A 26,297-nucleotide genomic window follows, 5' to 3' on the forward strand; every position below is an offset into this window, starting at 1 on the left:
GCGCACAGAGTTTTCTCGCTCTTCCCCTCTCGCGCTCAGTTCCTGATGACGCTCTGCTCTCAGCTCGCCCCTCTTCACACGCGCTCGTTTCCCAACGATTTTCAAATGGAATTAAGGTAACTTTTAAACGAATTTAGCCTAGCGACGTAAACAAATTGGTAAATTGATCTTACCATATGAAAATAGTCGCTGTAATTAAAGTCTTCTTTTCTTGAAAAATTGAGTCTTTTCTCGGTGGGTAATTCAAATTAAACTCGAACTGCCAAAAAATTAATTTTCAATAGAAATATCTCATCCTCGTCGCCATATTTATGTTGTATTTCTACAGGAATAACAACATATCAAGGCAGGAGTTGAGTAGAAGATTTATTAAGAATAAATCTGTAATTATATAAACCCACAAGAACAGGCTAAGGAAGAGCAATGCTGTCGTGTCCAAGTCACGGAATCGAATGACCCGACAGCAGAGCTCAAACATAGAACATGGAATGCGGTATGTGTCATTATAGAATACAGTACACGTCATAGAATTGGAAATAAAAGGTACAGATACAACACTCCTCCTCTTCTGTTTGTCTCTCCCCTTGATGGACCGTCTTCTTGATTGGATGGCTTGTATTCTCCCACTGCTAACATTCAAGGGCTTACTTTTTCTTTTGTTATTGACATTCCATGTTGAGTCAATGAGTTTTGTTCCTTTTTGCAGCATGTTTTCTTGTGTTGTTGCAATAATAATTCAAAGTACGCTTAAAGAAGTCTTCACTAAAATGTAATGGCAGCAAACAACCTGTGTCTGTATTGCCAGGCACTTTACTAATCCGCTCCGCAAACTGACATGGAACCCCGTGATGTCACCGCCCAAGGCCCCCAGGCAGTGCCTATGACATCAAGAGGATTCCACAGACCCACATTAGAAAAGCCCATAGCATACAGCCCACCGCTCCTTTGTGGTTCCTCCCAACCTTGTTCTACGTCTGGTCCCCGTGTGACAGCAGGCCTCCTAGATTTTGTTTCAGCCTAAACAAACAAGCATTTACAATGCAACGGTTTCGCCTTTGGAAAAGTTTGAGTTATTGGCATTGTAAATGACAACATTTGTATTTATGTGTTGGTTTTGAAAACAGATAAATAATTGCCATTGTCATTTACATTGCAAATAGCTTTAACAATGCTTGTTCATTTTGATGTCATTTTAAGGATAATTTCCTATTTTTATAAATTTGTGTGTGACTTTTATTGTGTATGGTGTCTTAATTATTTACTGAATTGGTGTTTTTAAATGCTTTACATACCTGCTTTGAAGTTAAGCCTATCTGCTCGCATCCAATCTACCATGGGTTGGGTATGGGAATAATTTTCTAAGACCCATACCGAGCCCTATATTATGTTAGTGGCCATATTGCCAGTGGTAAATATATATTTACCACTACTAATAACCCACTCACCAACAATCGGCCTCCTATTTAATTGTACCAAATTTCAAGAAGGGCGATCATACAGATTCACACTGTTAACAGCCAAAATCTCTCCTTAACACCTCTGCGGAAATTCTTGTAGAATGATCTACAATTAGTGCCTGGGCCAAAAATAACAATATCCTGAATTTTTGCCAGTACAGATTTAGCGAAGCTCTGGGTGCATTTGAGCAGTGCCTGTACCTGCATTTTATCAGTAAGTACACTTATTAGCGTGTAGGCAGGACGAGCCACTGATTGGTAAGCAGCAGGTGCCAGCATTACTTCATGCTGACAGTGCGGTCTTGCTGCCCAGCACTCCCCGAAGTCTATTGCATCTAATATGTTCCTTCTGTTCATTTATGCTGTCCTTTGATTAGGGCAATAGGTATTTCAAGTCCCATATCATGGCATGTGATGCCATGGATGGTATTTTGAAATTTTGAAATTCATTCATATGTACTCCGAGATGTCAGCTGTCACTAGCTTCCCTTATCTGTGGGTCTGCTTCAACAGCAGTGGCGCTTTGCACTAATATAGCCTTAAGGCACTTAACACTTACGCAGTCTGGGGGGCACTTTTTAACTTAATTCCCAAGGTAGGTGGCAACCTATTGCTCCTTTTCTCGAAATTTACTGCAATCAATGTGTTGCTGCAGCGAACTATGTGGCAGTCATTTGAGGCTATCTGATAGAGACTTCTAACCCCAGATTCCTTATCCTTATCTTAGAATTATTCCCAGGCGTCAGATTGGATCTGGAAATTTACGAGCAGTACCCCTGCGCGCCGGTAAGTGGCATCGTTCATCTCTGCGCCCGTAGTGACATACAAGGTACCTATATAAGTGCCTCCTTGGTGTGCTGACGTCAGTTCTCATCTTTCCACGCCAGATAGCGGAGATCCATGTCAGTCACTTTTTGACTGGCTTTTTTTTAATGTTTTGTCGAACACTTTTTGAGAAAAATACTTTCTCCTGGTGTGACACTGGTGTCTCCCAAGAAACCGTCTGGTTTCAAACCAGGTGGTGCCTGTCACAGACAGATGTCCCTGACAGACCATATTTGGACGGTTTATGGTGCCTCTAGAAAGACCATGACTCAAAGGCCTGTGAGGATTGCTGCATACACCTGAAGGCGCTGAGAGGAGCACTCCCTGAATCTCCTCCCTGTCCGACTTTGGGCAACTCCTCGATGATCAAGATCCCGATCGCGTGGTAGGTCCGGGGAACGCTCATGGAACTGCACCCGGCAGTTATCGTCCTGGTTGCAAAACTTGGTTAGGGAAAAGAAGTCGAAGAGGCCTTTGACTTCTCAGCGTCCATCCAAATCCTTGGACGAGAGGAAGGATTATCAGCGCTAGAGGCCTTGTGCCTCTGGAGAGCCCCAACCAGGGTTGGCTCAGTGCTTCCCCAATTATCCCGGAGCGACCCCCGCCCAACTGCATGAGTTCTATTAGGCCAGACACCTCATTTTTTGGCAGACCAACCCCTCTTGAACACGTCATGTCCATGGGTTCGGGAGGGACCCTACTGGATTCCTGCAGACGGGTACGCCCTCGGCACCAGTCGGGCCACATGCATCCGGTGTTGGGTCCAGAGCGGCACCGTCAGCCAGACCGAGACTTTCTCTGGAACCAACTCACCTACTGACGCCCCTGCTGCCGTCAACGCCCATCGACGATACCATCCCCATCACCCTCGACATGGAGAAGGATCGGAGTCGCACAGTGCCAGTTCTGGTGCCAACCGGATGTCTTCCATGTCAGGGCCAGGGCCGGTTGTCTTTGACAGGCCTGGTACAGCATATGAATGGAAGGGGTATGGCAACCCAGATGAATATCGTCACCCATTGAATGATACCGAGGGCACCTGGTATGAGAATCTGACTGATATCAGTGGGTTAGACACCTCACCTGACACTGACTTGGTCACCACTTCTATTGTGGCTACAGAGCAGGTGGCCTATTTTATTATGGTGGTGCATAGGGCGGCTGAGGTCTTGGACCGTCAGCTGCCCTCAGTGGCTGTTAAGACTAACATGTTGAAGGAGGTGCTTCAGCCGGGGATTGCGCCCTCCAAACCCTCGCTCCCCTTTAATAAAGCCTTTCCCAACGTCCTCCTCGGGGGCTGGTCCAAGCCCTGCACAGGGGCTCCTGTGCACAGGACGATTGCCCGCCTCCACTGCCCTGATCCAGGGAACCCCAGGGACCTAATGAGAGATGTGTGTGAAAGTAACACCAGACCAACTCAGGTTGGTATTTGAAGAATGCGACTGGCGGATTGGACATCAGTCATGATTAACTGGTGTTCAGCGGTGTTCCTGTCGCTTGATGGGAGCTAGTGGCAACTCATCCTCAGAGCCTCCAGCTCTCCGCGGATGCACACAGCAGTCCTCTGAGCAGAGGTTCTGTGGAACCCTCCTCGAGTGCGCCGAGGATGAGTTGCCACAAGCTCCCATCAAGTGACGGGAACACCAGTTAATCATGACTGACGTCCAATCCACCAGTCATCGCATTCTTCAAAGACCAACCTGCGTTGGTATGGTGTTACTTTCACACACATCTCTCATTAGGTCCTGAAGAAAGCCACAGCACTACGGCTGAAACATGTCGACCCTATGATCACTAACATCCATGCTAGGTTGAATTCTCCGGGCTTGGGATTACAGCTGTTTTTTAACCCTGACCCCTGGGTGTACCAGTAAAATTGTTTTTCAACATACCAGGTAGTCAGTTTTAACTTCACTAGCACTTTCTTTCTCACACTTGCCCTCCACACCCGGCTCATCATAAGGTTTTAGTATACCTCTTGTCACATACAACTAAAACATTCCTGAGCTCCTTCCTCTCAGAGAGGGGGTTATAGCCTGCACTACGACCAGTGCGAGGAGTTTCCCTATGATGAAGCATGCCACCCATGGGTGGGAGGGAATTTGTCCTATAAAAGGGAATCTCCCTGCCCTTACCCCCTCCCCACCCCCCCCCCCCCCCCTACACTCCTTTCACTTTTTCTTCTTTTGTCCTGACCCAGGGTGGCCTTTTTGTGTTTTTGTGTTTTAAGATATGCTATGCCTTGGCCAAGCAAGAACCCCCACTAGCATTAATACCCACTGAACATGTCTAACTTATAACAAACCACAAATGGGATGCCTAATACTAAGAACCTATGTTTTATTCGTGGTCAGCCTTTTTGGTCATGATTAAGGGTCTCACAATTGTACTAACTGATTTTCAAAGGGACTGCATTCATATCTGTCCATGCATGTATAATTGGTAAGCAGTCTATGGTTCTATGCCAAGCCTATAAGCAATAACCAGACTATGGGACACCTTCAGGACCAGAAAATCAGCATCAATAGCAATTGTTATTTTATTTAATTGCAGAGAGTTGAGTGCACTGGAGCACACTTTTGTCTGGAGCTTCAAGGTTCTGCTCAAAGGGACTGAAGCTCTTTTACAACTCTGACAACTCAGTACTCCCCTCATTTGTTTACTTTTTGGGAGTCCTTGGAAACTTAGTGATCTCACACACTAGAAACAAGTTACGATATGATCACAGTCTCTTTTCTGGTTACTGTATCCACACAGTAATATTTCTGCAGTAGGAAATTCCTGCTGAATGTGTTTCCTTTCAGGCACCGACTTTTTGTAGCAGGCCAATTTTCAGACAGACACTTTTGGCAGACATGTCCAGAACTAGTATTATTCAGAATTAGCATATCCTAGAATATATTTTTCATAACCAGAGAAGCCCAGGATCGCCCTTTTTCTTTTTTTCTTTTTTATTATTTGATCAGCATCAGCTACTTGAACCTATAAAAGTAACACATTTATGTTGCTCTCCTTGAACCCAGAGAATGTTCTGTCATTGAACTAGTGGAATCTGTTTTGCAAGTCTCCCTTCTGTTTGTTTACTTATCAGAGTGATTCAGAATGATCAAATAGTACATAATCTTCCTACCTCAATACCCGAAGTACCTCTGGAAGTCCCAGCCCCTTTCAAGTATTTTGCATCAAATAGCCACGGTGTAAGACATTAGCTCAAATGCAAGCATGACTCTAAACTGTATTCCATTGTTGATGTTCCTGACCACGTAATTTCTGAAGACTTTGAATAGAAGTGTCTGTATTGTCCTCCAGATTGCATGCTGAACCAGACAATATTATGATCTGAAATGCATTTACTTAGAGTTGTTTTCTAAAACGCATTGGGTGCTGTTAACTTGTAGGTGCTCTTCATTTCCAGTGTCCATCAGTTGCTTCAAGTACTTGACGCCAGGCCACTACAGGAAAATAATATTTTAACATCTTTGAATTGCAGAAGTGTAGGAGGAGGTTTTGGTTTGAGAGACAGGAACAACCAAAAGGCATGAACTTATATGATACACTAATCTTAGTATTGATATTAACAGGTTCTAATGTGCACTCTTGGGCTGACTGGCCCAGTCCTGATGATTCGATCTTTAAAAATGCTGTAATGCATTTTCTTTTTGGTTCGTTGTTTGATCTTATTGATGCAGAAGCTTAAGGAGACATTTAATTCAGTTGTCGAAATTATATTTATTGTCAAATGGAAAGCAACTCAGTTGATTGCCCACTTGTGTCAGTTTGAAAACTCAGTGCATTGAAGAACTCTCAGGCACTTCATCTTGACTATTTGTACAACCTCTGAACATCTGAAACAACACAATATAAAGATACGTTATAGCACAGATTTAAAACAGTATAGATCGTGCATGAGATCCAGCTACACAAGCCAAAGACATGACTAGTCAAGGAGTAGCTAACAGGAGTGACAATGTTAATCTTTGATTTCTATCTTCTCTGTATGTTTAATGGTATGTTTAAGGTGAGTTCTTGATTGACTGTATACAAGGGATGTTACAAGTGCATGTGACTGTACGGAATACCCAAATGTTTATGCAAAGCTACTGCTATAGTAAAATAATGTTATCCTTTATTGTGGTTTTGACTGAGCATTCTATCTTTTTTTGCAGTTCCAACTCCTCGCCTCAGCTCTCTTTAGATCCAGCTCAGAATTCACCCCTCTTGGTAAGTGTTACTCATCTCCTGCAGCTTAATATGTTTCCATCAGAGGTTCCTTACTTAATTTTTTCATTTTATCTTGGTAATGTTTGGTCATATAAAGAATAGAAGCCTGTGAGAGTCTAGTATGTATTTAACACCTATTAGGTCACATTGATACATGGATAACATCAGTCCTATCTTATCGTCATTGTTTCTTAAAACATTTCAAAATGCTGCCTTTTTACCCTCTTCTCAGAAAGCCATTGGTTAGGAAAGTACTCGCATTCAAATCCCTCACATGGCTTCTGAAAGACAGCTATTGTGGATGAAAAAAATCTGTTGCACTTCGGCACAATGTGGATCGAGCTTTTTCACCTTTGGTTTGACATTAGACGAAACTGCCATCAAGAGGCAACAGTTCCAATTTAGGGAACATGAATATTTGGGGCATACTCTGCAACCCTAGGCACCTGTGTATTTGTAGTCCGGTGAAAAGGGAGGTATCCTTTTGGGAGCTGCAAATGTATGAGTGAAGTTTTTGATTCAATTGGCTTCATAAGAATATTGAATTCTAAGCAATAGTTATTTATGAAAATGAAACAACACAGCTAAGAATGAAAAAGTACAATTAAAAAAACATAGATATTGGTGCGGTGCTCTGTGAATAGCACATAGTGCGTAGAATGTAAGAAAGCAATGAGGCTTAGGAACCACTAATGACTGCAGTTGTATAACATCTACATTAAATTAAAAAAAGTACTCCTAAGCGAGTTTTATCATGTGAGGTCAATCTCGTGATAGGGCATCATAGAAGGTAGAACAACAGGCAGCTGAAGCACACAGTGGATTTGAATAAACATACTCTTCTCAGCATGTTTTCTAATGTTAATCCCTGTGTGTATGCAGGAGATCTCCATCAAAGAAATTGTGGCTTCCCTTTCTACTTCTACACACTCCCTGAGTTTCACTCCGAACCTTGGTCTGACCTTGTCCAAATATGTTAGTATGTTTGTGAAGTTGGCCACTTACCAACTTCATTTTCTTCAGGAACCTTTAAGCTGGGGTGTTGTTATTGGTTCTTAAGTCAATGATTTCATGAAACTCTATAACTGTCAACTATTTTCTTGTGTCCATGACTGTTTTACTCTATGCTGCTTTATAACTTAAATATTGTAATAGTACATTTGATCAGATAATACTAATCCACCGACCTTCCCTCCAGGCAGGTTGTGACGTCTAATTTTTAAGGCAGTGCACCTGTGGAGTCCTAATGACTTAGAAGAAAAAGTTAACATTTCAGGGAGACATGTTCACTTTCTAGAGCACTGTATAATTTGCAAATGGATGCACAGTCAAAAAGCTAACAACACCATTTAATGTCTTATATAAGTCAATTGCGTAAATAAGCATGTCTGATCGCAAGTCATTCATCCAAGTCCATTAATGAGGGTCTAGGCAGTTGATTGACTGAATGAATTTAGAATTTGTAAATGGCATGGCTACCCAAAGCAAGGTTTGTAACACTGAGAGAACCAGCAGAAGAATTAAACTGTGGAACCTTGCAGCAGATGAAAAGCCATATTTTCAGAGACTTATGAAAAACAGTCTCCGTAGGGGAAGCCTACAGCTGATTAGGATGGCAAATTCTCAGTTTTGCGGCTAAGTACTTAATCGAGCATCCTCCAGCCCTAGCCCGCTTAACTCTTGTACCTGGGAGAAGGCGATGCTGGGAGGACCGAGGACTTTTAATGGGACAAGAAAGAGAGCTCATGCAGCAGAAATAAACCGGGCCTCCGCCCTTCAATGCTCTATAAACAAAGCAGAGTGCCTTGAACTGGATCAGTTTAACCACTGGAAACCAATGAAGATCCCCAAGATGAGCTGAGGTGATAGTGTAATTGGCTAGCCGCTGCATTCTGCATAATCTGTAGCTGCTGGACGAGAGCTTTAGTTACTCCAAAGTATAGCACATTTTCTTAATCCAGGCGCGATATAACAACCTGGGTGACAGTTTTCTGGGTCTTGGCAGGCAACCAGAGAAACTTTCTTAAGCATCTGAGAAGTCCAAAACAAGAGGTCAAACTTTAATGTGGTTATCTAGCAGAATGCCCAGATTTTTCATTGTAGATGACAGTGCCCGGACTTTACCTAGTTTTGTAGGCAAGAATTCCCCCCCCCCAGTTGGTCGGCTGATTTCCTCACACCACAAAATCTGTTTTCCTGCCATTCAATTTTAGAGACTGTACGTCTATCCATTTATCCACTGATTGAAGGGAGATCTGAAATTTAGCTAAGCCCATGTTCTCATTGGGCATCAGTCTGATGCTAATGTGGATATCATCCACATAACACTTTATGATGAAGCCAAATGCTTCCACCATGTCTGATATGGGGCATATATAAAAATAGAAAAGGGTAGGACTCAGAGAGGAAACCTGAGGCACTCTATACCAAATCTTCCTTACAGGTATGGATGATATCTGAAAAGAACGATTCCAGTAAGAAATGAACCAGTTAATAGTAGTCCTCGGTGATAAATTCCGTTCCGCTCATGGAATTTGGGTAATTTTGCGTTCCGCAGAGAAAGCAAAATTGCCCAAAGTTCTGCGTTCCGCGACTTCGCGAAGTTGCTTGTTCGCATTCTGAAAATGCGTGTTTGTGAGATATTTTCCCCGAGCACAGGAAAAAAGCATCGCGAACAAGCAATTCGCGTGTTTGCGGAATTTCTGCGTGCTCGCGGAGATTTTTTACAGTTTCGCGGAGATTTGCGTAACGCGATTACGCAAATTCTGCCCACTCCTAGTTAATAGCGAAGCCTGAACCCTCACACTTCTCCAGCCTCTTTTGCAGTACCTGGTGGGACACCATATCAAATACTGTGCTCAGATACAGCAGTGTGAGGGCCGCCAAGTCTAGCATAGCTTTAAGTTTTTCTGTCACCTCCAAAGTGTCGACTCTGTACCTTGACCTGGGGAGAAACCCAGTTGACAGGCATGAACGTAATGGTTTTGCCCAAGATGATTCAAAAATTAGAGGATAATATTCTTTTGCTGTGTAAGGAAGGAGAGAAATAGATCCAAAATCTAGAGTTTTGAAGAATCTAGTGTAACTTTCTTCAGTAAAGGAAAACTATTGCATGCTTCGACGCCTGCTGGACCAACGCCGTTGCTAGCGATAAGATCAATAGTTCAAGGAAAGCCGGCATCAAAGCAGGACTAGCCTGCTTTAAAATCTGTGCTAGAGCAGGGTCGGGTGGAGAACCTGATTTCACAGAGGATGCTACAGCGTCTAAATGCTAGTATCGAGCAATGGAAAATTTAGCAGAGGGACCCTTCCCACGTCTGCTCACTTGTAGCTGCTCCAATTAACACAAGTATATGTGACAACAACATAGATGTCAAAAAAGAAGCCCTTAAACCCCGTTACATTTCTCCTCCGAAAGAGAGGGGCTAGCAGCAAGGCATGTCGAATCCATCAAATATTTTGCAATAAAGAAAATGTCATAATTAGACTTTTGGAAGTTATCAATGTTATTGCCGTAATACATAAGTCTAGCTGTTCTAGTAGACTTATGGTACTCTTTCATATTCATTTTATAGTTCCGATTAGCACTCTTATCATAAGATCTATGCCAAATAGATTCCAGGGATTTTTATTTTCATCTGCAGTAGGGGTGGAGTGAACCCAGAGGGTGGGTGGGTGATTGAAGTTTGTCTCTGTACATTTATGAGAGGCAAAGTCATGTCCAAAGCACATGGTATTGCAGAGGTTATCTTTGTATTCTGCCGTTCTGTTGAGTTATCCAAGCCAATTAGTAAAGGCTTGAGGGTGTCACAGAAAAGAGTAGGATCAAACTGAGACCAAAGTCCCCTTTGCTGTCTTAAAGAGCTAGAATGATGGACCCTCTGCCTAAGAGAGATACAAAAGGGACTTAGCAATGTTGTTTCCATACCAAAAGAAGCTGCACTCCTACAGCAAGAATAAGTAAATTAGTAAAGACAAGGTCCAAAATGTGTCCTGCCTTGTGTGTAGGAGCCCTTATCAGTTTGGTAAATTGAAGATCCTCCAAATTCTGGACCAGTGTCATTGCAGAAAGATCTTAAAGGTGTCAAAATTAATCTTAAAATCACTCACAATTATAAAATGTGCATATTTCATGCATATGAGGATATATATAGTCTGCCAGCAACGCCCCCAAACTAGAGTCAGAATGGGGGGTGATAGATCAGCACCCTTGACACAGAAAAAAGCCTGACAGACAAACAGAAAAATACTATGCATTCACAACCCGGAACTTCGAGAGTCATAAGCCTACTGGCTTATCTGCTAGGGAAGTTAGCAGGGATATCCCAGCATTATGTCGGGCATCGAGTATGGACAGTGGCGGGCGTTCTATTTGAGCGGAGGAGTGCTTCCCCCCCACCCACCACCAGCAAATAAAACGATGATAAAACTGGTGTTAAACCCGTTTTATTAGCGTTTTAGTTTAATCCCCTGTAGCCGCCCCAGGACTCTGCCGAGTCTTGGGGTGGGTCCAGGGAATGACACTGCTGTTGGGGGAGTGGTGGGCACTCCCTTCACTGCACATGAGGTGTTTGGCCAGCCGTCTCAGGCCGGCCAAACTCCGCATGCGCAGTGAAGCTCTCTACAGCCCCAGCTGTGCTGCTGGGGCTGGATAGAGCAGGTACTGGCTACCGGTCTGCCTGGGATCACTAGTTGCCGGCACTCTGACCAATCCTGATACTGATTTCCTGCTGCATCGGGATTGGCCACAGTGCCTTCTGGGAGCCTGTGCCCAGAACCAGGAAGAGCGCGATACGGCGGGAGACGGCGGCGTGAAGTTAAGTTTTTATTTTTGTAATTTTTTTTATTTTTAACCCCCGACCAATCTCCCCTCGCCACATTCCTCCTCCCCACCTCTCTCTCCTCCAGCCCTGCCTGCCTTGCCACTTTGGCAGCGGACAGGCCGCTACTGAGTTAACCATTTCAGTTAAGAAGAGTGCATCCAGATTAAGATCGGTGATCAGTTCCAAGATTTGCAAGTTATGTTTAGGAAATGAACGACAATTCTGACTAGTAGGGCAAAAATTAGTCGATTAGCCAAACCTCAAATCAGTAAGGGGTTTGACTAACCCCCTCGCCTCTTTAAGATGGAAGGCAAACTGAAATCCACATCCAGTACAAACCCAAGAACCACATACCTCTGTACTCGGGAGGCAAGACCTAAACTGTTCTCTGCAATATGACTAATGTTGCGTGTTAAAATGGACAGCTTTTCTGTCCTCTGGACCCATTCGGGATCAGGCGTGCTTGCCTTTGGCATGCCTTTGGTGCTCCAGTGGTGCATGTTCAAGGCTGTTTTTTTGATAGCCAGTTGGGCAGGCGGTAGCTGGCATCTACCTAACCATTTCACTGCACCCAAGGAAATGCTACCCAAGATGGGGAAGAGAAGGAAGGGAGACTTGCTCCCTCTGCAAAAAGAGTAGCCAAACAGTGAGAGGGGAAGCAGGCAGACAGACTAAGGGAATAAAAAGAGAAATCCTTACAGGTAAGCAACTCCACAGAAAAACGAGGGCAACTACATGTTTAACACAACATCCCTTCAGAAGCAGTGATCCCATCTTTTTTAACTGACCAATGGTGCTGTCTGGGTGTAAAGGAAAGGTACGGGGGAAAAACTGATTTGTTTTATTTCTGGTTATCTTAAATAAACCAAAGCTCTCATTTAGCATCCAGGCGGTGGTTTAGGGTAATGACTAAAATTTGCCTTCAGTTGTTGGCTACCAGAAGAAAAATAGAAAAGCAACCCAGTCAGCCACTGACGTATGATAAATGATTCATACAATATGATAAGCAGAATCTCCAAATTAATGGTTATCTTTCCAAGTACAGTGGATACTGGTGGATTTCGTTTTACATTTAGAGTTTTTGGAATATTTCTTGGTTCTCCTTTTTGCATGTTCAAGGCTGTTTTTTTGATAGCCAGTTGGGCAGGCGGTAGCTGGCATCTACCTAACCATTTCACTGCACCTAAGGAAATGCTACCCAAGATGGGGAAGAGAAGGAAGGGAGACTTGCTCCCTCTGCAAAAAGAGTAGCCAAACAGTGAGAGGGGAAGCAGGCAGACAGACTCAGGGAATAAAAAGAGAAATCTTTACAGGTAAGCAACTCCACAGAAAAACGAGGGCAACTACATGTTTAACACAACATCCCTTCAGAAGCAGTGATCCCATCTTTTTTAACTGACCAATGGTGCTGTCTGGGTGTAAAGGAAAGGTACGGGGAAAAACTGATTTGTTTTATTTCTGGTTATCTTAAATAAACCAAAGCTCTCATTTAGCATCCAGGCGGTGGTTTAGGGTAATGACTAAAATTTGCCTTCAGTTGTTGGCTACCAGAAGAAAAATAGAAAAGCAACCCAGTCAGCCACTGACGTATGATAAATGATTCATACAATATGATAAGCAGAATCTCCAAATTAATGGTTATCTTTCTAAGTACAGTGGATACTGGTGGATTTCGTTTTACATTTAGAGTTTTTGGAATATTTCTTGGTTCTCCTTTTAAGCCCTGCACAAGAGGAATATCTTGTTCATAGCATGTGTGGCTGTAGATACACATGCTCTGCATACAATGTTTTAAGTTATTTTTGTTTGAAGAAGTCTTTCCAAGTCATGAGGTAGTATGTGACTCCTCCTTTAGTTGGCAAGACGCATGGCCTCCGACTCCATTGTTGGATTGATTCTCTGCCATCGGGTTCAAATGTGTACTGACGGCTCACCAGGATTTGACACATTTTGCATTTGCTGTTTCGGACCTGTGCTGTAAAACCTCAATTCCCACAGTCGAGAGAAACACTTTATCAACATCGCTATTCGTTTTTAGGTCGAGACTGGCGCAGGCTGCGCTTGCGCAGTCTCGCCTGCGAGAATTAATGTCTCAGAGTAGCGAGGGTAAACCCCGCCCCTCTTTTCTATTGGCTGGCCTCCTAAGCGGCGGCTAGCCATTGGAGAAGAAGCCTCTGTGACGTTCTCTTTTCGCTGTAAGCCACGTCCTTTTCGGATTGAGGGGCATGTTTTTTCGTTACTTTCTCTCCTCTCCTCCAGCCAATGGAGATGAGGGGAGAAAGAAGAACATGCCCCAGTCTGAAAAGGAAGGGGCTTACAGAGCACGGCGAACGCTTGTTCTCTGACCTGTGGGGGACGCCGTCTGTAATCACAGGCCCTGTAGTGGCGCGTGATGCCTGTTGGAACTATATAACTAACTCCAATGTAGCATCTGTTAACTGCTCGCGTGATGAGCCCTTCTTTTCCTCCCAGTTACTCTAACCCCAGTCACGGGGGCTTCTGTACAAATGACAATAAATGAAAGTAAATTTAATGTGAGATTCAATATCGCGGAGGGAGACCAACTTCCGGAATAAAAGTGTTGCGCATCGAGTGTAAACACGAGCGCGAGGGAGGCTCAGCCTGGTACAACACCTTCCAACCACATCAAACCACCCCCAATTGATATCGGATCAGCGGGTTCCAGAAACACATCTGCGCTGATCAAAGCTTGCTCGCTGTCAGGTTTTAGCTGTGGGATATTCTCTCTCCGCCCCCCAGGCCCACCCGCGCTCACGTGCCCCATTCCCTCCGGTGCCATTGTTGGTTAATTAAGCCTGAGTGTTTCACGTGTGGCATGGGTAATGCCTGCTCGCGAGAGCGCTCCCTCTTTACTCGTCTGCGATGCTTTTTACCAGGTTCAGCGCTGCATAGCTTGGCACTGCAGCCATTGAAAATCTTCACCGAATGTTGGGCAATGGACACAAAGAAAGGATGTGTGACTGCTCTTATCTAATTCACCCCTCTTGCTTTCACTGTTCTTGCAGCGTGAGGTAGTAATGTCCGGAGAAAAACAGGGCGCTTTGCGAGCCCTGCATAGCTACAGAGATAAAAAAAAAAGTAACACACACTTCATCCAAAAATCCTTTTGAACTTTCTCTGATTCAGTCACAGCACCGAGGGATGGCCAGTGCTCGGTGTCTATGCAGTCACAGTGCCGAAGGAAGGCTGGTGCTCTATTTGCAGACACAGTACTGGGTGGTACCCGGTACCCAGTCCATTGCTTGATGCTGCTCCTTCTGTAGTAGTTCTTCCTCTCTATCATTCCAGAGGGTTTTTGCTGTTAAAGCAAGGGAAATCTGGACAGGTTTTGCTGTTTGTGGATTTTTGGTGGAATTTCTAGTTGAAGTACTGGAAAGTGTAGCCTGTGGATATAGGCTGCATTATCTGTCTTTAAATTCTCTCTTAAGTGTCTGTGCAGTTCTGCATTTTTCGACACCTTAAGAGATTATTTTTGATTGCTCCGGGGTCCACGCACATGGGCGGGACTATTCACTAGATTATGACTATAACAGAGATACCCCTACTACAGAACTGGAGTTACAGGACAGAAACTACTCCATATTCTCTACACAGAGTTAGATGTTGCTGTTTATTTGAACATGGTGCCTGCTGATGCGTATCTAGATGCAGCGCCAGCGCCAGGGCCTGATCTGTGTCTAGGCGCAGCACTGCCACAGCTGTTTTAAGGAGTACAATACTACACTGAATAGATACAGCACTGAGCACGGAAACCTGTTGCGCCTTAGATCAAGTGCTGGCTGCTGGCTGCAGTGCAGCACTGAATACTGCTTTCCATCCAAACAAAGACAGCTGCAGAGCGTTTTTCACATCGAGACATTACTAGGAGCTGCTCTGTCTCCAGACACAGTGCTACATGTTGTTTTTCTTGATAGGACTGAGTGTTGTTCTGTATGTAGACACAGTACTGCATGTTGGATACTGCTCTGTAGCTAGACACAGGTGGGTGATGTTCTTTATCTAGACACAGCACTGGCTGATACTGTGCTCTGCTAGACACACAATGCGGGATGCTGGCAACTGCTCTGTAACTATGCACAGTCAGTGGTGGCTGCTCCGGGGCAGTAGTGGTGAATTACGCAGTTGCATAGTGCTGACAGTTTTGTGTCCTTTGTGACTAAACGTGGGAAGCCGCTGGACGCTCTTAGTTACGAGGGCAGGCATTGGAGTGTTATGCGAGATGTGGGAAGAAGCAGTCCGTCTGGTCATACGACACACTTGAGGCTGAGAAGAATGTGGGTGATAGAAACACAGATGCTGCCGTCAGGACACGCATTGGGGGGGTGAAAATATTTGCATAAATGAAACAGAAACCCTTCATATTCGGCTTAATCTCGAACCATATAGGGGTATTAACATTAAATACATACAGATGTAGTGTGATAATTTTCTCATTTGACAGCAGTGTATACTTCGATCGTAGTTTCTACCGGCTTATTAGGTTTTCTCCACATATTTCTTTCATTTTACCCTAGCCGAAAATTGACAAAACTTCCACACGCTTTCACATTTTATCCTGGAGATTTTGAGTGCCTCCGGTCATGGGTCCGGCTAAAGGCGAGCGGCAGCAGCTGGGCTGTTGGGGATGTTGGGGGCGAATAAAGATAGGGCGCGAAGTGGAGGGAGTTGGCAGTTACGACTGAGGGAGAGGGAACATGGCTGTGACTATCAGGGTTGTGAGTAGGGTTGCACAGCTGTATACGGAGACACAAACAAGAACGTTATTAGCAATGCAGTTAACCGGGTGATATGAAGTGCGCACATTTGCAGAGCTTTGTGCAGTGCTCCCTCAGTGTGTCCGCCCCCAGAGACAGCAGTGCACATCCTGCAGTTTCTTTATTGCTTTAACTTTTGTGACCCGGCTGTGTTGGGGGGGAGGAGGAGGGGTGCAGAGTTTGAATCTCTACAAGTAGTTCAATAGTCATACAAGATGCTGCTTTCGTAACTGTCTAAATAGCCTGTTCCGCTATGCCTATGCGCCCCTCACCAGGGAATTGCAAACTACCACTCAGAAGCCTGTGTTATGCCTGCAAACCAGTCATTTACCTTCCTTGGCATTAACACCCCTCTTCTCCTCCTGTTCTTCTATTGTAGACGTGGCTGCTGTAGATTTATTTGTATATTAAGTGTAGGGGCAACGCTTGGAGCGAGGGTTGAAGCATGGTTGTGGCAGCTGAACTGCACCTTAGCAGTTGTGTTGTTTCGGCGTGGGTTGCAGTGTCCACACCCAGTCTGTGCTCTGTTTGGGCTTCCCATACTTTGCACTGCGGTGGCCGAGGAGCGGATTTTCAGGTGACAATTGGGCCTAGTGACTCTAGGCTTGTGTCGTACGCTCGGGGTCAGCTTTCACTGTTCACCAACAGGTTTGCTCTTCGTGCTTTAGGACATGCACAGTGCCAGTGTGGACATAACAATTTGGCGATAGTAACTGCTGAACACTGATGCAGCGGTGTGAGTAAGCTTTTACTCCCTTTCTGCACTGAGCCATGGATGATACTGCACTGATGATTCACTACTGCTTGGGGATAAACCCACAACATGTCTGCACCGCATCCTGTTCCGGTAAGAAAAAATACTGTGGCGTAGAGTGGCGTCTACCCAGTAGACAGGGTTGACCTCTGACACAGCACAGGTGGTTGACCTTTGCCATCTTTCATGGACCAGGACCTCCCCTGCTGCATAGAGAGATGTCACCTCACAATGTGCATGCGTAAGGGGCTCGGGCTGACTTTTCTTCCTCGCAATGGAGCGGATCCATGGGAGTTTCAGTAGCTACATCTATCTACACATGAGAGTTCTCTGTTCCAAATTTGAACCTGCCCTCTGGGTGCCATGGGAAGATTTTCTGGGGGTAAGGATATGATGAGGAAGCTTACTTGGGGTTGGAGTTGACAGGTAGGCACCTGTCATTCATTATTTCCATTTGACATCTGGGGACGACTTCTAGCTTGTTAGGTCTCCGCCTGCGAACTGCGCACATGCGAAGTCTCGCTGGGGAGACTTATTAGGTCTCCGCCTGCGAACTGCACACATGCGCAGTCTCGCTGGGGAGACTTAATGTCTTAAAGTAGGGAGGTCAAGCCCCGCCCCTCTTCTCCATTGGCTGGCCTCCTAAACGGCGGCCAGCCATTGGAGAAGAGGTCTCAGTGATAACATTCTTTCCATCTAAGCCCCGTCCTTTTCGGTTTGGGGGGCGTGTTTTTTCGTTTCTTTCTTTCTAGTGACATGCTCATTCAAAAACACGCCCCCCAGTCTGAAAAGGACGGGGGCTTAGATAGAAAGAAGAACCATTTGTCTGTAAGCCCCGTCCTTTTCAGACTGGGGGGCGTGTTTTTGACTTGTTTACATACTAGAAAGAAAGTCTAAAAACACGCCCCCCAATCTGAAAAGGACGGGGCTTAGAGACAAATGGCAGCGCTTGTTATATAGCGCGAACTCCACCCGAAGGTATCCGAGCGTGATGTGTAGCGTGTGCTTAATTGTGATCGTCCTCACATCAGGATCAAACAAGCATTAATGATGGAGGCGAGCAGACGAGTGCCATTAATTGCTCAGGCGGACCTCTGTGTATTCGCAGTGTCGCCGTTCGAGCAGCCAAGTGTTTTATGTTTCCCCCTAAAGTGTGTGACCTGTTGACAGAAGCACGGGTGGGCGTGGCTCAAGAGGCTGGGCGCGAGCCACCTCGAGGCTGATTTATTTACACCACTATGGTGGTGGCTTGTGGTGCCATAGTCAATGCTTTTCCCTCACATAGCAGGAGCTTTGCCAATTTTATGAATGACAAATATGATTTTCAAAGTGATTCCTGCTTCATTAACGAACCAGGCGCGTGCTTCGATGGTCTCCATAGCCATTTCATCTTTTGCCAGTATATAGACAGTAGTGCTTACTAAATATAGCGCCTCCTGATTACACTGTGTTATTATTTCAACTGGTAACATATGTGTTGAATGTGCTCCGTGGCATTTGGAGGGGTGCCCTCTCCCTCTGCCTAGGCGTTTGCTTCTTTCCCCTTCCCAGCACACTCTGTTGTGTGCAACTTTTTTATTGTGTTAATTTCTACGCCCTTGTTCTCCGTGCACTATTTATTGCACACCGAGTTGAGCTTCCTGAAGTACCACAACACCTTCGGAGTGTGTGTGATACCTTCTTCCACAGTGTGTGCTGCGTGATAACCCCTGTGACTGCCATTGGGCGCAGTATCGATTGTTGGAGGACACGTAAGAAGGGTGAATTTCAGCAGAGGGTGCTCCCCCCCCCCCCCCCCCCCCCCCCCTTGTATGTGGTTTAGGAGCCTGGAAGGAATGAGGGGGTGACGCCACAATAATGCTGTTGTCTGGGCGTGAATGGCGGGTTGTTCTCTGAACGTGAAGCACAGGGTCCTATGTTTTATTGTTGTTGGTGAATGCAGCCATTACTAGCGGCACGTGCTGATAGCTCTTCTTGCGTGGCTTGGGGTGTAGGATCTGTTTTAAGTGGTAGGACGTTCGGCCAATCGATTAATCAAAGCATTTGAACGGAGTTTTTTATAGTACAATATTGAGGAATGTTTGTATCGTATTACGGAGAACTTAGTTGCAGTCATAATCGTAATCGGGGAATCTGTGATAAAATCCTTCTCTTCCAAAAGTGGAGACAGTCGAAGTCGAATCATGTGTGGGTTTGGCGTTGCGATATTAAACTGAGGCCATTGACTGTGAACACATAGCCCGACTCAAGATGGCAGCTTTGGCGTCGCCGAACTTAAATGGACCAGACCAAGAGGAGCAAGTTAGGATGAAGAGCAGCGGGGAGATGCTACAAAGTTTGGTTGAATCTGCGCTGAAGGTGAATTTGGAGTACACCGAGGTTAATGACACACCCCTCCGCTCACCGGTTAAAGGACCCACCCAACCAGCCATGTTGTAACAATCTCCCATAATAGGCGCTATAGAACCTTGCTTAGTTTGATGACGTCAGTGGGGTTTTGAGGTATATTCTGACATCACTAACCAGTTGGCCTTTTCAAGGTTGTTCCAGTGGTGAAATCTCGTGGTGAACTCAACTCAGTAGTGCAATGAGGTGTGATCACGGTTTAAGAGCCATTTGATCGGTTCAGACAATTTCTTCTCGAAATAAGCCACATATTTGGGTAGTATTTTAAATTAAAACACACCACATTATTTATCGGTGTAGATTTTTTCTGTTGAGCTCTGTTGTTTACCTCAAGTGTTATGGCCAACACGCAGTTGCTAAACTAGTATTTATGTGCTAGCCTTCAGAAAGAAGTCACAATTCTGAATTCTTTCTACGATGGGGGAGGGGAGAGTGTTATGTGGTGTGGACTTCGCCGCAGAGATAGTCTTGGTGCCTCCACTGAAGCCGAGCATCACCAAGAAGTGAATGTGCCAACACTGGAGCAGCGAACTCGAGTGTGTATCAGGCACAAACTAATGTAGCGATTGATGTCAAATGCCATCTCCGACTAACGTAGTGTCAAAGATGGTTGCTCGTTTTTATACATTACACCTGCTATTCCGGTGTGTGGTGCCTGAGGGAATATGTGCAACCGCTGTAGGAATCTGATCGACCCTATGTCGGTTTGGATTCTGGGCTGTTCGCTCAACTTGTCATCCTTCCCAGGGATCACTGTATCACTATGATTGAACACCGCAAACGCCTGTTAGCGCCAAGAAACCCCTTAGAGTGCACGCACACTCCAGAAATATACCTGGCACATTACTGTTATGTTGTAGTTTGCACACCAGACAGGCAGAGTGACCATCGAGCTACGGTTAACTAAGATAAACCTCGTGGAACCCTTAACACAGTTATCATCATAATTCTGATCAACAACTCTCATGATGGCAAGTGAACAACTTTTCTCTATATCAAACGCCAACATTCCCTCAGGTGCGCCCACCTAACAGGGGGTCGATGACACGGATTTGAGAGTCCGGGCGCCGAGAGGGAGCACAAAGGCACGCGCTGCTTGCTGCAGCTCTGAGCTCTCTGTGCAGCAGCCAGCATCCAGCACCCTTTACACTCCGAGCATTAATTGCTGCATTACCGCTGCCCGGTAAAGACAGTCAGCAAAGCTCAGTAAAGCAAACGCTTCCTCCCCGCCCAGCTCTCCCGTGGTTATCCAGGGCTGTCCGTATCCATCAACTTCTCTCCAGGATATATACATCCACGGAGGTCACATCATATATAACCAGCACACATGCTGATTGGCCTCTGGGGATCTCCGGACTTTTCAGGGTCGGGCTGGTTGTTACTGCTCCAGACTGTGTAATTGTAATACATTAATGTTCCGAGGAGAACTGGCCTGTGGCGACCTTAGGACAGTTCAGGACTTGCCCTGTGCCGCTGAAAGGCTGGCAGGACAGCGAGTCACGTGTCTGCATACAAGTCCCTTTCTGTCCAGATGTGCCTAGTCTTAAGGAGCACTGCCTCCCTGAAATCTCAGGGTTCCCCCGGGCTAGTGCGCTTCTGTAAATGTTGGGAATTTTAAGATGCGTGCACTGCTTTTGTGTCTGTGCTTGGTTGATTCTGCCGGAACTACAGAGAAGTGGCTTGAGTTACACTTCTCCAAAGGCGCCAAAGCCCTCGTTTTAGTGGCCCCTAGCGTTCTTGTTCGTCATTGGATGAAAGGCAAGCTCGTCGGCAGGGCAGTGATTGTTAAGCAGCTAGAGCGACAAGATGATAATGCAGTGCTTCATCACTGTGCCATTTACAGGTCTGTGGTTCACTGCCCTTCTCTGGCAAGACGGAGTATTGTGTGCCTCAGTCAATAAATATTCCTGCCTGGGTGTTTCATGCACAGCATTTGACCAATAAATGCATGCTCCGGTGAACCGTTTTTTTTGTGAATGATCCGTAGGACCTTGAAATGTTATTTATTGTATAATGTGTTCATGAAATCTAGGCGTCGTTCATGTAATATTTCCTGATCCAGATTGAGGTAAAATGCCATTGCTTTGTTGGTTCTTTAATTTGTTCTACATGTGTACAAGTGATGCACACTGCGTTGTGTTATTATACATGACCTCTACCCAGAACAACACGAGGGTAGAGAGGGGGTCGGCGGCATCATGGTGCACCTCCTTCGGCACCAGGCACGTACTCACAGCTCCCTGGGTGCCATCCCAGTAATTAAATGAAAATATGTTTCCAGAACCGGGAGGGCTAAGGTGAGCAACAGAGGAATTGGGGGTGGGAGGTCAGGTGGAGAGGAAGTAATGCAGGTTAGGCATTTGAGGGGGGTAAGCAGCATAGGGAGAGTAAGAAAACACATGCACTCTCGTGGAGTATTCACCACAGTAACAACACAGGAATGGGTTTTTCATAGGCCGTTGTACAGCAAACAAATGTACAGCGCCAGACTTCATCCTCAGCTTTCTCATGGGAACGCGCAAAGCAAACTCAACTGGTGGGTGCGCCCTTGCACTGCGAAGTTGAAGAGATCACCTCAGGATCTTCATTCATTGCGATTTCTCTTGGTTTTGATTCAGGCGACCTCTGCTGTACATCGTCTTGAACGTATAGAAGTGTAAAACAACCCCAAATAGCTGCCAATTTTTTAATTTTCGTAGTGTGACATTGCTGTGCCTGCAAAGAGCTGTGTCGCTCTGTGTGTGGCTCTGTGTGTGGCTCTGTGTGTGGCAGTGTGTGGCACTGTGCGTGTGGCACTGTGCGTGTGGCACTGTGCGTGTGGCTCTGTGTGTGTGGCACTCTGTGTGTGTGGCGCTCTGTGTGTGTATGTGGCTCTGTGTGTGTATGTGGCTGTGTGTGTGTGTGTGTGTGTGTGTGTGTGGCACTCTGTGTGTGTGTGTGCGGCTCTGTGTGTGTGTGTGTGTGTGTGTGTGCAAATGCAATAGGTCTCGCATTTACGAGAGATTAAGCTATTGGCATTGTAAATGACAATGCTATTTATTTATCTGTTTTCAAAACCAACACATAAATAAAAAGTTTGTCATTTACAATGCCAATAGCTCTAACTTTTGCAAAGGCGAGACCGTTGCATTGTAAATGCTTGTTCATTGATGGCTCATAGTCAACTAGACGAGACCGGCTTCCCCTATCGTCAGGGCAGTCACGTCCCTTCTGCGGTTCTGCTTTCCCTCTTTCCTACGACTCTGGTGGACGATCTGCCCTGCATTCAGGGTAATAGAACATAGACCCTTTAAAAAGTGCCCTCAGTGTGATTGAAAATATCCCAAGATCAACCCGCACACAGTGTGTAATGTGTCTTTCTCCAGACCACAAGTATACCGAGTATACTTTCTGTTTAGCTTTTCACTACAAATTTGGCAGCTAAGGGATCAACACTGGGAGCACATCACTAAGCAGAAATCCATGGATGTCACACCCAACATCTTTGCCGACGCAGACACACTTGGTACAAAGTGTTCTTCCTTTCCAGCTGCTTTGGCCTCTTTTTCAGCCAAATCATTTTCTTTCAGGTATAACAGTGATGCACTTATTAGGGATGATGGCCTCTTGCTTTGCTGTTGTTCCCCATGCCAGACAACATATGTGTCCATTACAGGAATGCCTCTTGACACAATGCTGACAAGTGAAAGGTCATCTACATTATCTAGTGTTGGTAAGGGCCAGTGCTCATCTGTCTCTGCAGATGTGCAACAGCAACAACCTGTTGCAGTGCCGGTCTTTCAATGACCCCATTCCAAAAGTGAACATCACCTCAGACACATCCTTAGTTGGCTAGGAAGCGCATCTCCGCAGCTTGACAGTTCGGTACCTCTTGTCACGCCAGCAGCTGGGATTCCATATCAACTACTTGTAACTTCTTCCTATCCACCTAGCCCTAAAAGCCTTCTTCAAGAACTTTCAGGGCAAGGTAGTACTGGTAAAGACATACAACATGACCACCATATATTACTTCAAGATACAGGGTGACACTCACTTGCTGCAGCTTTCAGCTCTGGTACAAAAGATTTGGCATTGGACGATTCACCACTGCATTCACCTCCTTGCTGAGTACCTGACAATAGTGGACAACAACTTTGCCGACCTGCTAAGCAGGACACATCAACAAGTCCCCTAATCGGAATTCCACCCACAAGTCCTACTCTCTTACTCTAAACACTGGGTGTTTCCTTGGATAAGCCTATTTACCACCCATGAAATCTCAAAATGCGAACCTCGCCTCGAGGTTTCCACAGCCCAAGAGCAATGCGTTATGGTTGAATGGTCGGGGATATTTGCCTACGTTTGTCCTCCTCTCCTGCTCCTTCCTTACGGTAAGGAAACTCAGGGATAAGTGTCTCACCATCATCCAGGTGGGTCCAACATGGGCATGACAACCATGCTTCTCCACTCTCTCAAGATGTATGTTTCTCCTCACGAGAAGCTCCCCAACAGGCCGAATCTTTCCACACATGAACAGGGCAAGATCAGACACCCTGACCCCAGTCAACACAATCTGGCAATTTCGCAGCTGAGGTCTAGAAGTTCAGCTATCTAATTTCACACAGGAGTGCATGGGCATTTTTAGAGAAACCCACAGACCTGTACCCGAGCCTGCTATGCAGCTAAGTGGAAAAGGTTTGTCTGCTACTCTAATTCTAAGACACTGGACCCCAAAAGTCAGGGGTCCAAGACATTGCCTGTTATTTGCATCTCATTCAGACAACAGGGTTAGCATATACTTCCAAACGCCACACCTCGTGTCTATTGCAACATAGTTGTGAAACAGAAATCATTCTTCTCTGTTTTGAATTCCAGTCATTATATCCTTGAGTGAAGGCCCTAAACGGGTTATACACATAGAGTTCCTCCCACATCTCATTTAGAGCCTCAATGTGGTGCTTGCGAAACTAATGGGACCCTAATCTGAGCCATTATACTTTTGATGCCTCCAGTTCCTCTCGTGGAAATTGCTTTCCTTATAGCCATTACCTCACTAAGGTTGTATAAATGAGATGTATACCCTCAATTTACAGGAACATTTCAAACGAGTCCATTGAGATACTGTGTCCTTGGAATTGACCCTAAATTCCTTCCCAAGGTGGTCTCTCCTTTCTTTCTACCATAACCAGAAAATTGAACAGCAAACTTTTTTCCTTACCCAGAAAATGAGAGAGATGACCACCACCCTGATAGGCTCAATGGACTTAGCCACAACCTTAAGGACCCCACTGACAATTGTGCCCTTGGATGCCCGCCAAGGCATTTGACTGTGTCAATTGGAGGTACTGGAACACTTTGGGGTGGGCAAAGCTCTGATAGATACGCTAACCAAGATTTACAACCAACCAATCGTCCGGGTCCTGGTAAATGACAATCTAGCTGTACGAGTGAAAATAAAAAGACTGACTAGGCAAAGTTGCCCTTTGACGCCTATCCTCTTTGACCTCTATATCGAACCTCTCGCCCAAAGTTTAAGATTGAACAGGAAGATAAAACTGTTTGTAGCGGAATTATATTTCAGGGAATATCCGTATATGCAGACGATTTAAGGGTCTACTTCTTTGATGCTGCATCTGCTATATTGCACCTTATGACATCAGTGAGAAATTTGGGCAGATTCCCCGGTTATGAAGCCAATAAGGAAAAAATTGAGATAATGTCTTGGAATCAGAGCTGCAGGGGGATAACGAGTGTTGCAGATATGAGATATTTAGGGGGGGAGGGGTAACAATTACTCAAGATCTAGTAAGAATCCCAGCGGTGAACCTCGAGAGGATTGCTAGTGAAACAGGCTGCTAAAGAGATAACAAAAGCTCTACCTCACTTTGTACGAACGGATACATTTTGTTAAAATGTCCGTTCTACTCAACTTTACTTTTCTGTTTAACAATATTCCATTACATTTTGATAAAAAAGTTTTTTTGAAAAGAATAAGGAAGATCACTTCTTTCATCTGGGCTAGTAGTGGCATATGTCTCTCCTGTAAGATGCTGAGGACAAAGGTAGGGACAGGAAGTCTTGGACTTCCAGACTTCCAGCTCGACTATTGGGCTTTGTAGCTGAAAAATAATAAAATGCTCCTCCTTCGCCTGAATGAGACATCGCTAGGGGTAAAGTTCAGTGCCATATTATCTGGCTGATCAGAGGAAGGCTCATCATATATTTTCGGGGCACCAAAATTCAGAAAAATGGTCCATAAAAATGTTTGCAGGCAGCTGCCAAAATTTGGTACGAGGTTAGGTCAGACATGGGTATCTCATAGAAAGTTATCCCCAATATGGGATTACATGGGGACTCCAGAGAGTCTGCTTGACAGCCTTGCAAAACCTCTAAAGCAGAGTGATATAAACAGATGAGGCCAGATGGTGGATGACAGACAGAGGCTATCTTGGGACAACTGGAATAGCAGGTCAAAAGGGGCACTCTCCAGGTTTATAATCTACCAAGTGAACTCATGGCTCAAGAGCCAGAGTCAGATAGACCCTGAGCCCGGCCAAATGGAGAAGGATCTTCAGGACCATCGGGCTATGAAGAAGAAAGTGGCTCCTTAGTATCAGCTACTCCTGAAGGTAGCTAAGGAAAACATGAAACCTCCTGACCTCGCATGGGAAGGATATTTGTCAGGCACGGAGCTAGAAGAATATGGCAAGAATCTTTGCCTACACTTTATTAATTGATTAAACCTGCTGCCCTAAGGAAAAACCACTTCACTCTAAATAGAGCCTATTGGACCCCTGTGGAAATTTGCGAAAGTAAGAGGAAGCGGCAGTTGTGATGCTGATGATGTACATATGTTCACCGCCGCCCTAATTTGGAGGAACTCTGGTCAGGCGTGGGTAAGACCATTTTTGATACCCGAGGAACCCCACATAGAGGTAAGCCCTGTTCTGATTATATTTGGCCTAGTTCAGAATGAGGCTGGTGGTACCCCTTCCCAATAAAGTATTGAAATCTGATTTTTTATTTGATTCTACTTTCAAGAAGGGAAATCTGTAAA

At 45.2% G+C, this 26,297-nt stretch overlaps 1 protein-coding gene across 2 annotated transcripts in view; it reads left to right on the forward strand.

Annotated features, from left to right (window-relative positions):
* The window catches only part of MKLN1 (muskelin 1), a 785,750-nt gene that overhangs the window by 751,969 nt on the left and 7,484 nt on the right, over positions 1–26,297 (forward strand). For both annotated transcript variants that reach the window (XM_078677414.1, XM_078677419.1), the window contains exon 17: positions 6,449–6,503. In XM_078677414.1, coding sequence (XP_078533540.1) covers positions 6,449–6,503 — 55 coding nt within the window. The remainder of the gene's footprint in view (positions 1–6,448; positions 6,504–26,297) is intronic.

The sequence above is a fragment of the Lissotriton helveticus genome, chromosome 1_1, assembly GCF_964261635.1.
Source record: "Lissotriton helveticus chromosome 1_1, aLisHel1.1, whole genome shotgun sequence".
Lineage (NCBI taxonomy): Eukaryota > Metazoa > Chordata > Amphibia > Caudata > Salamandridae > Lissotriton > Lissotriton helveticus.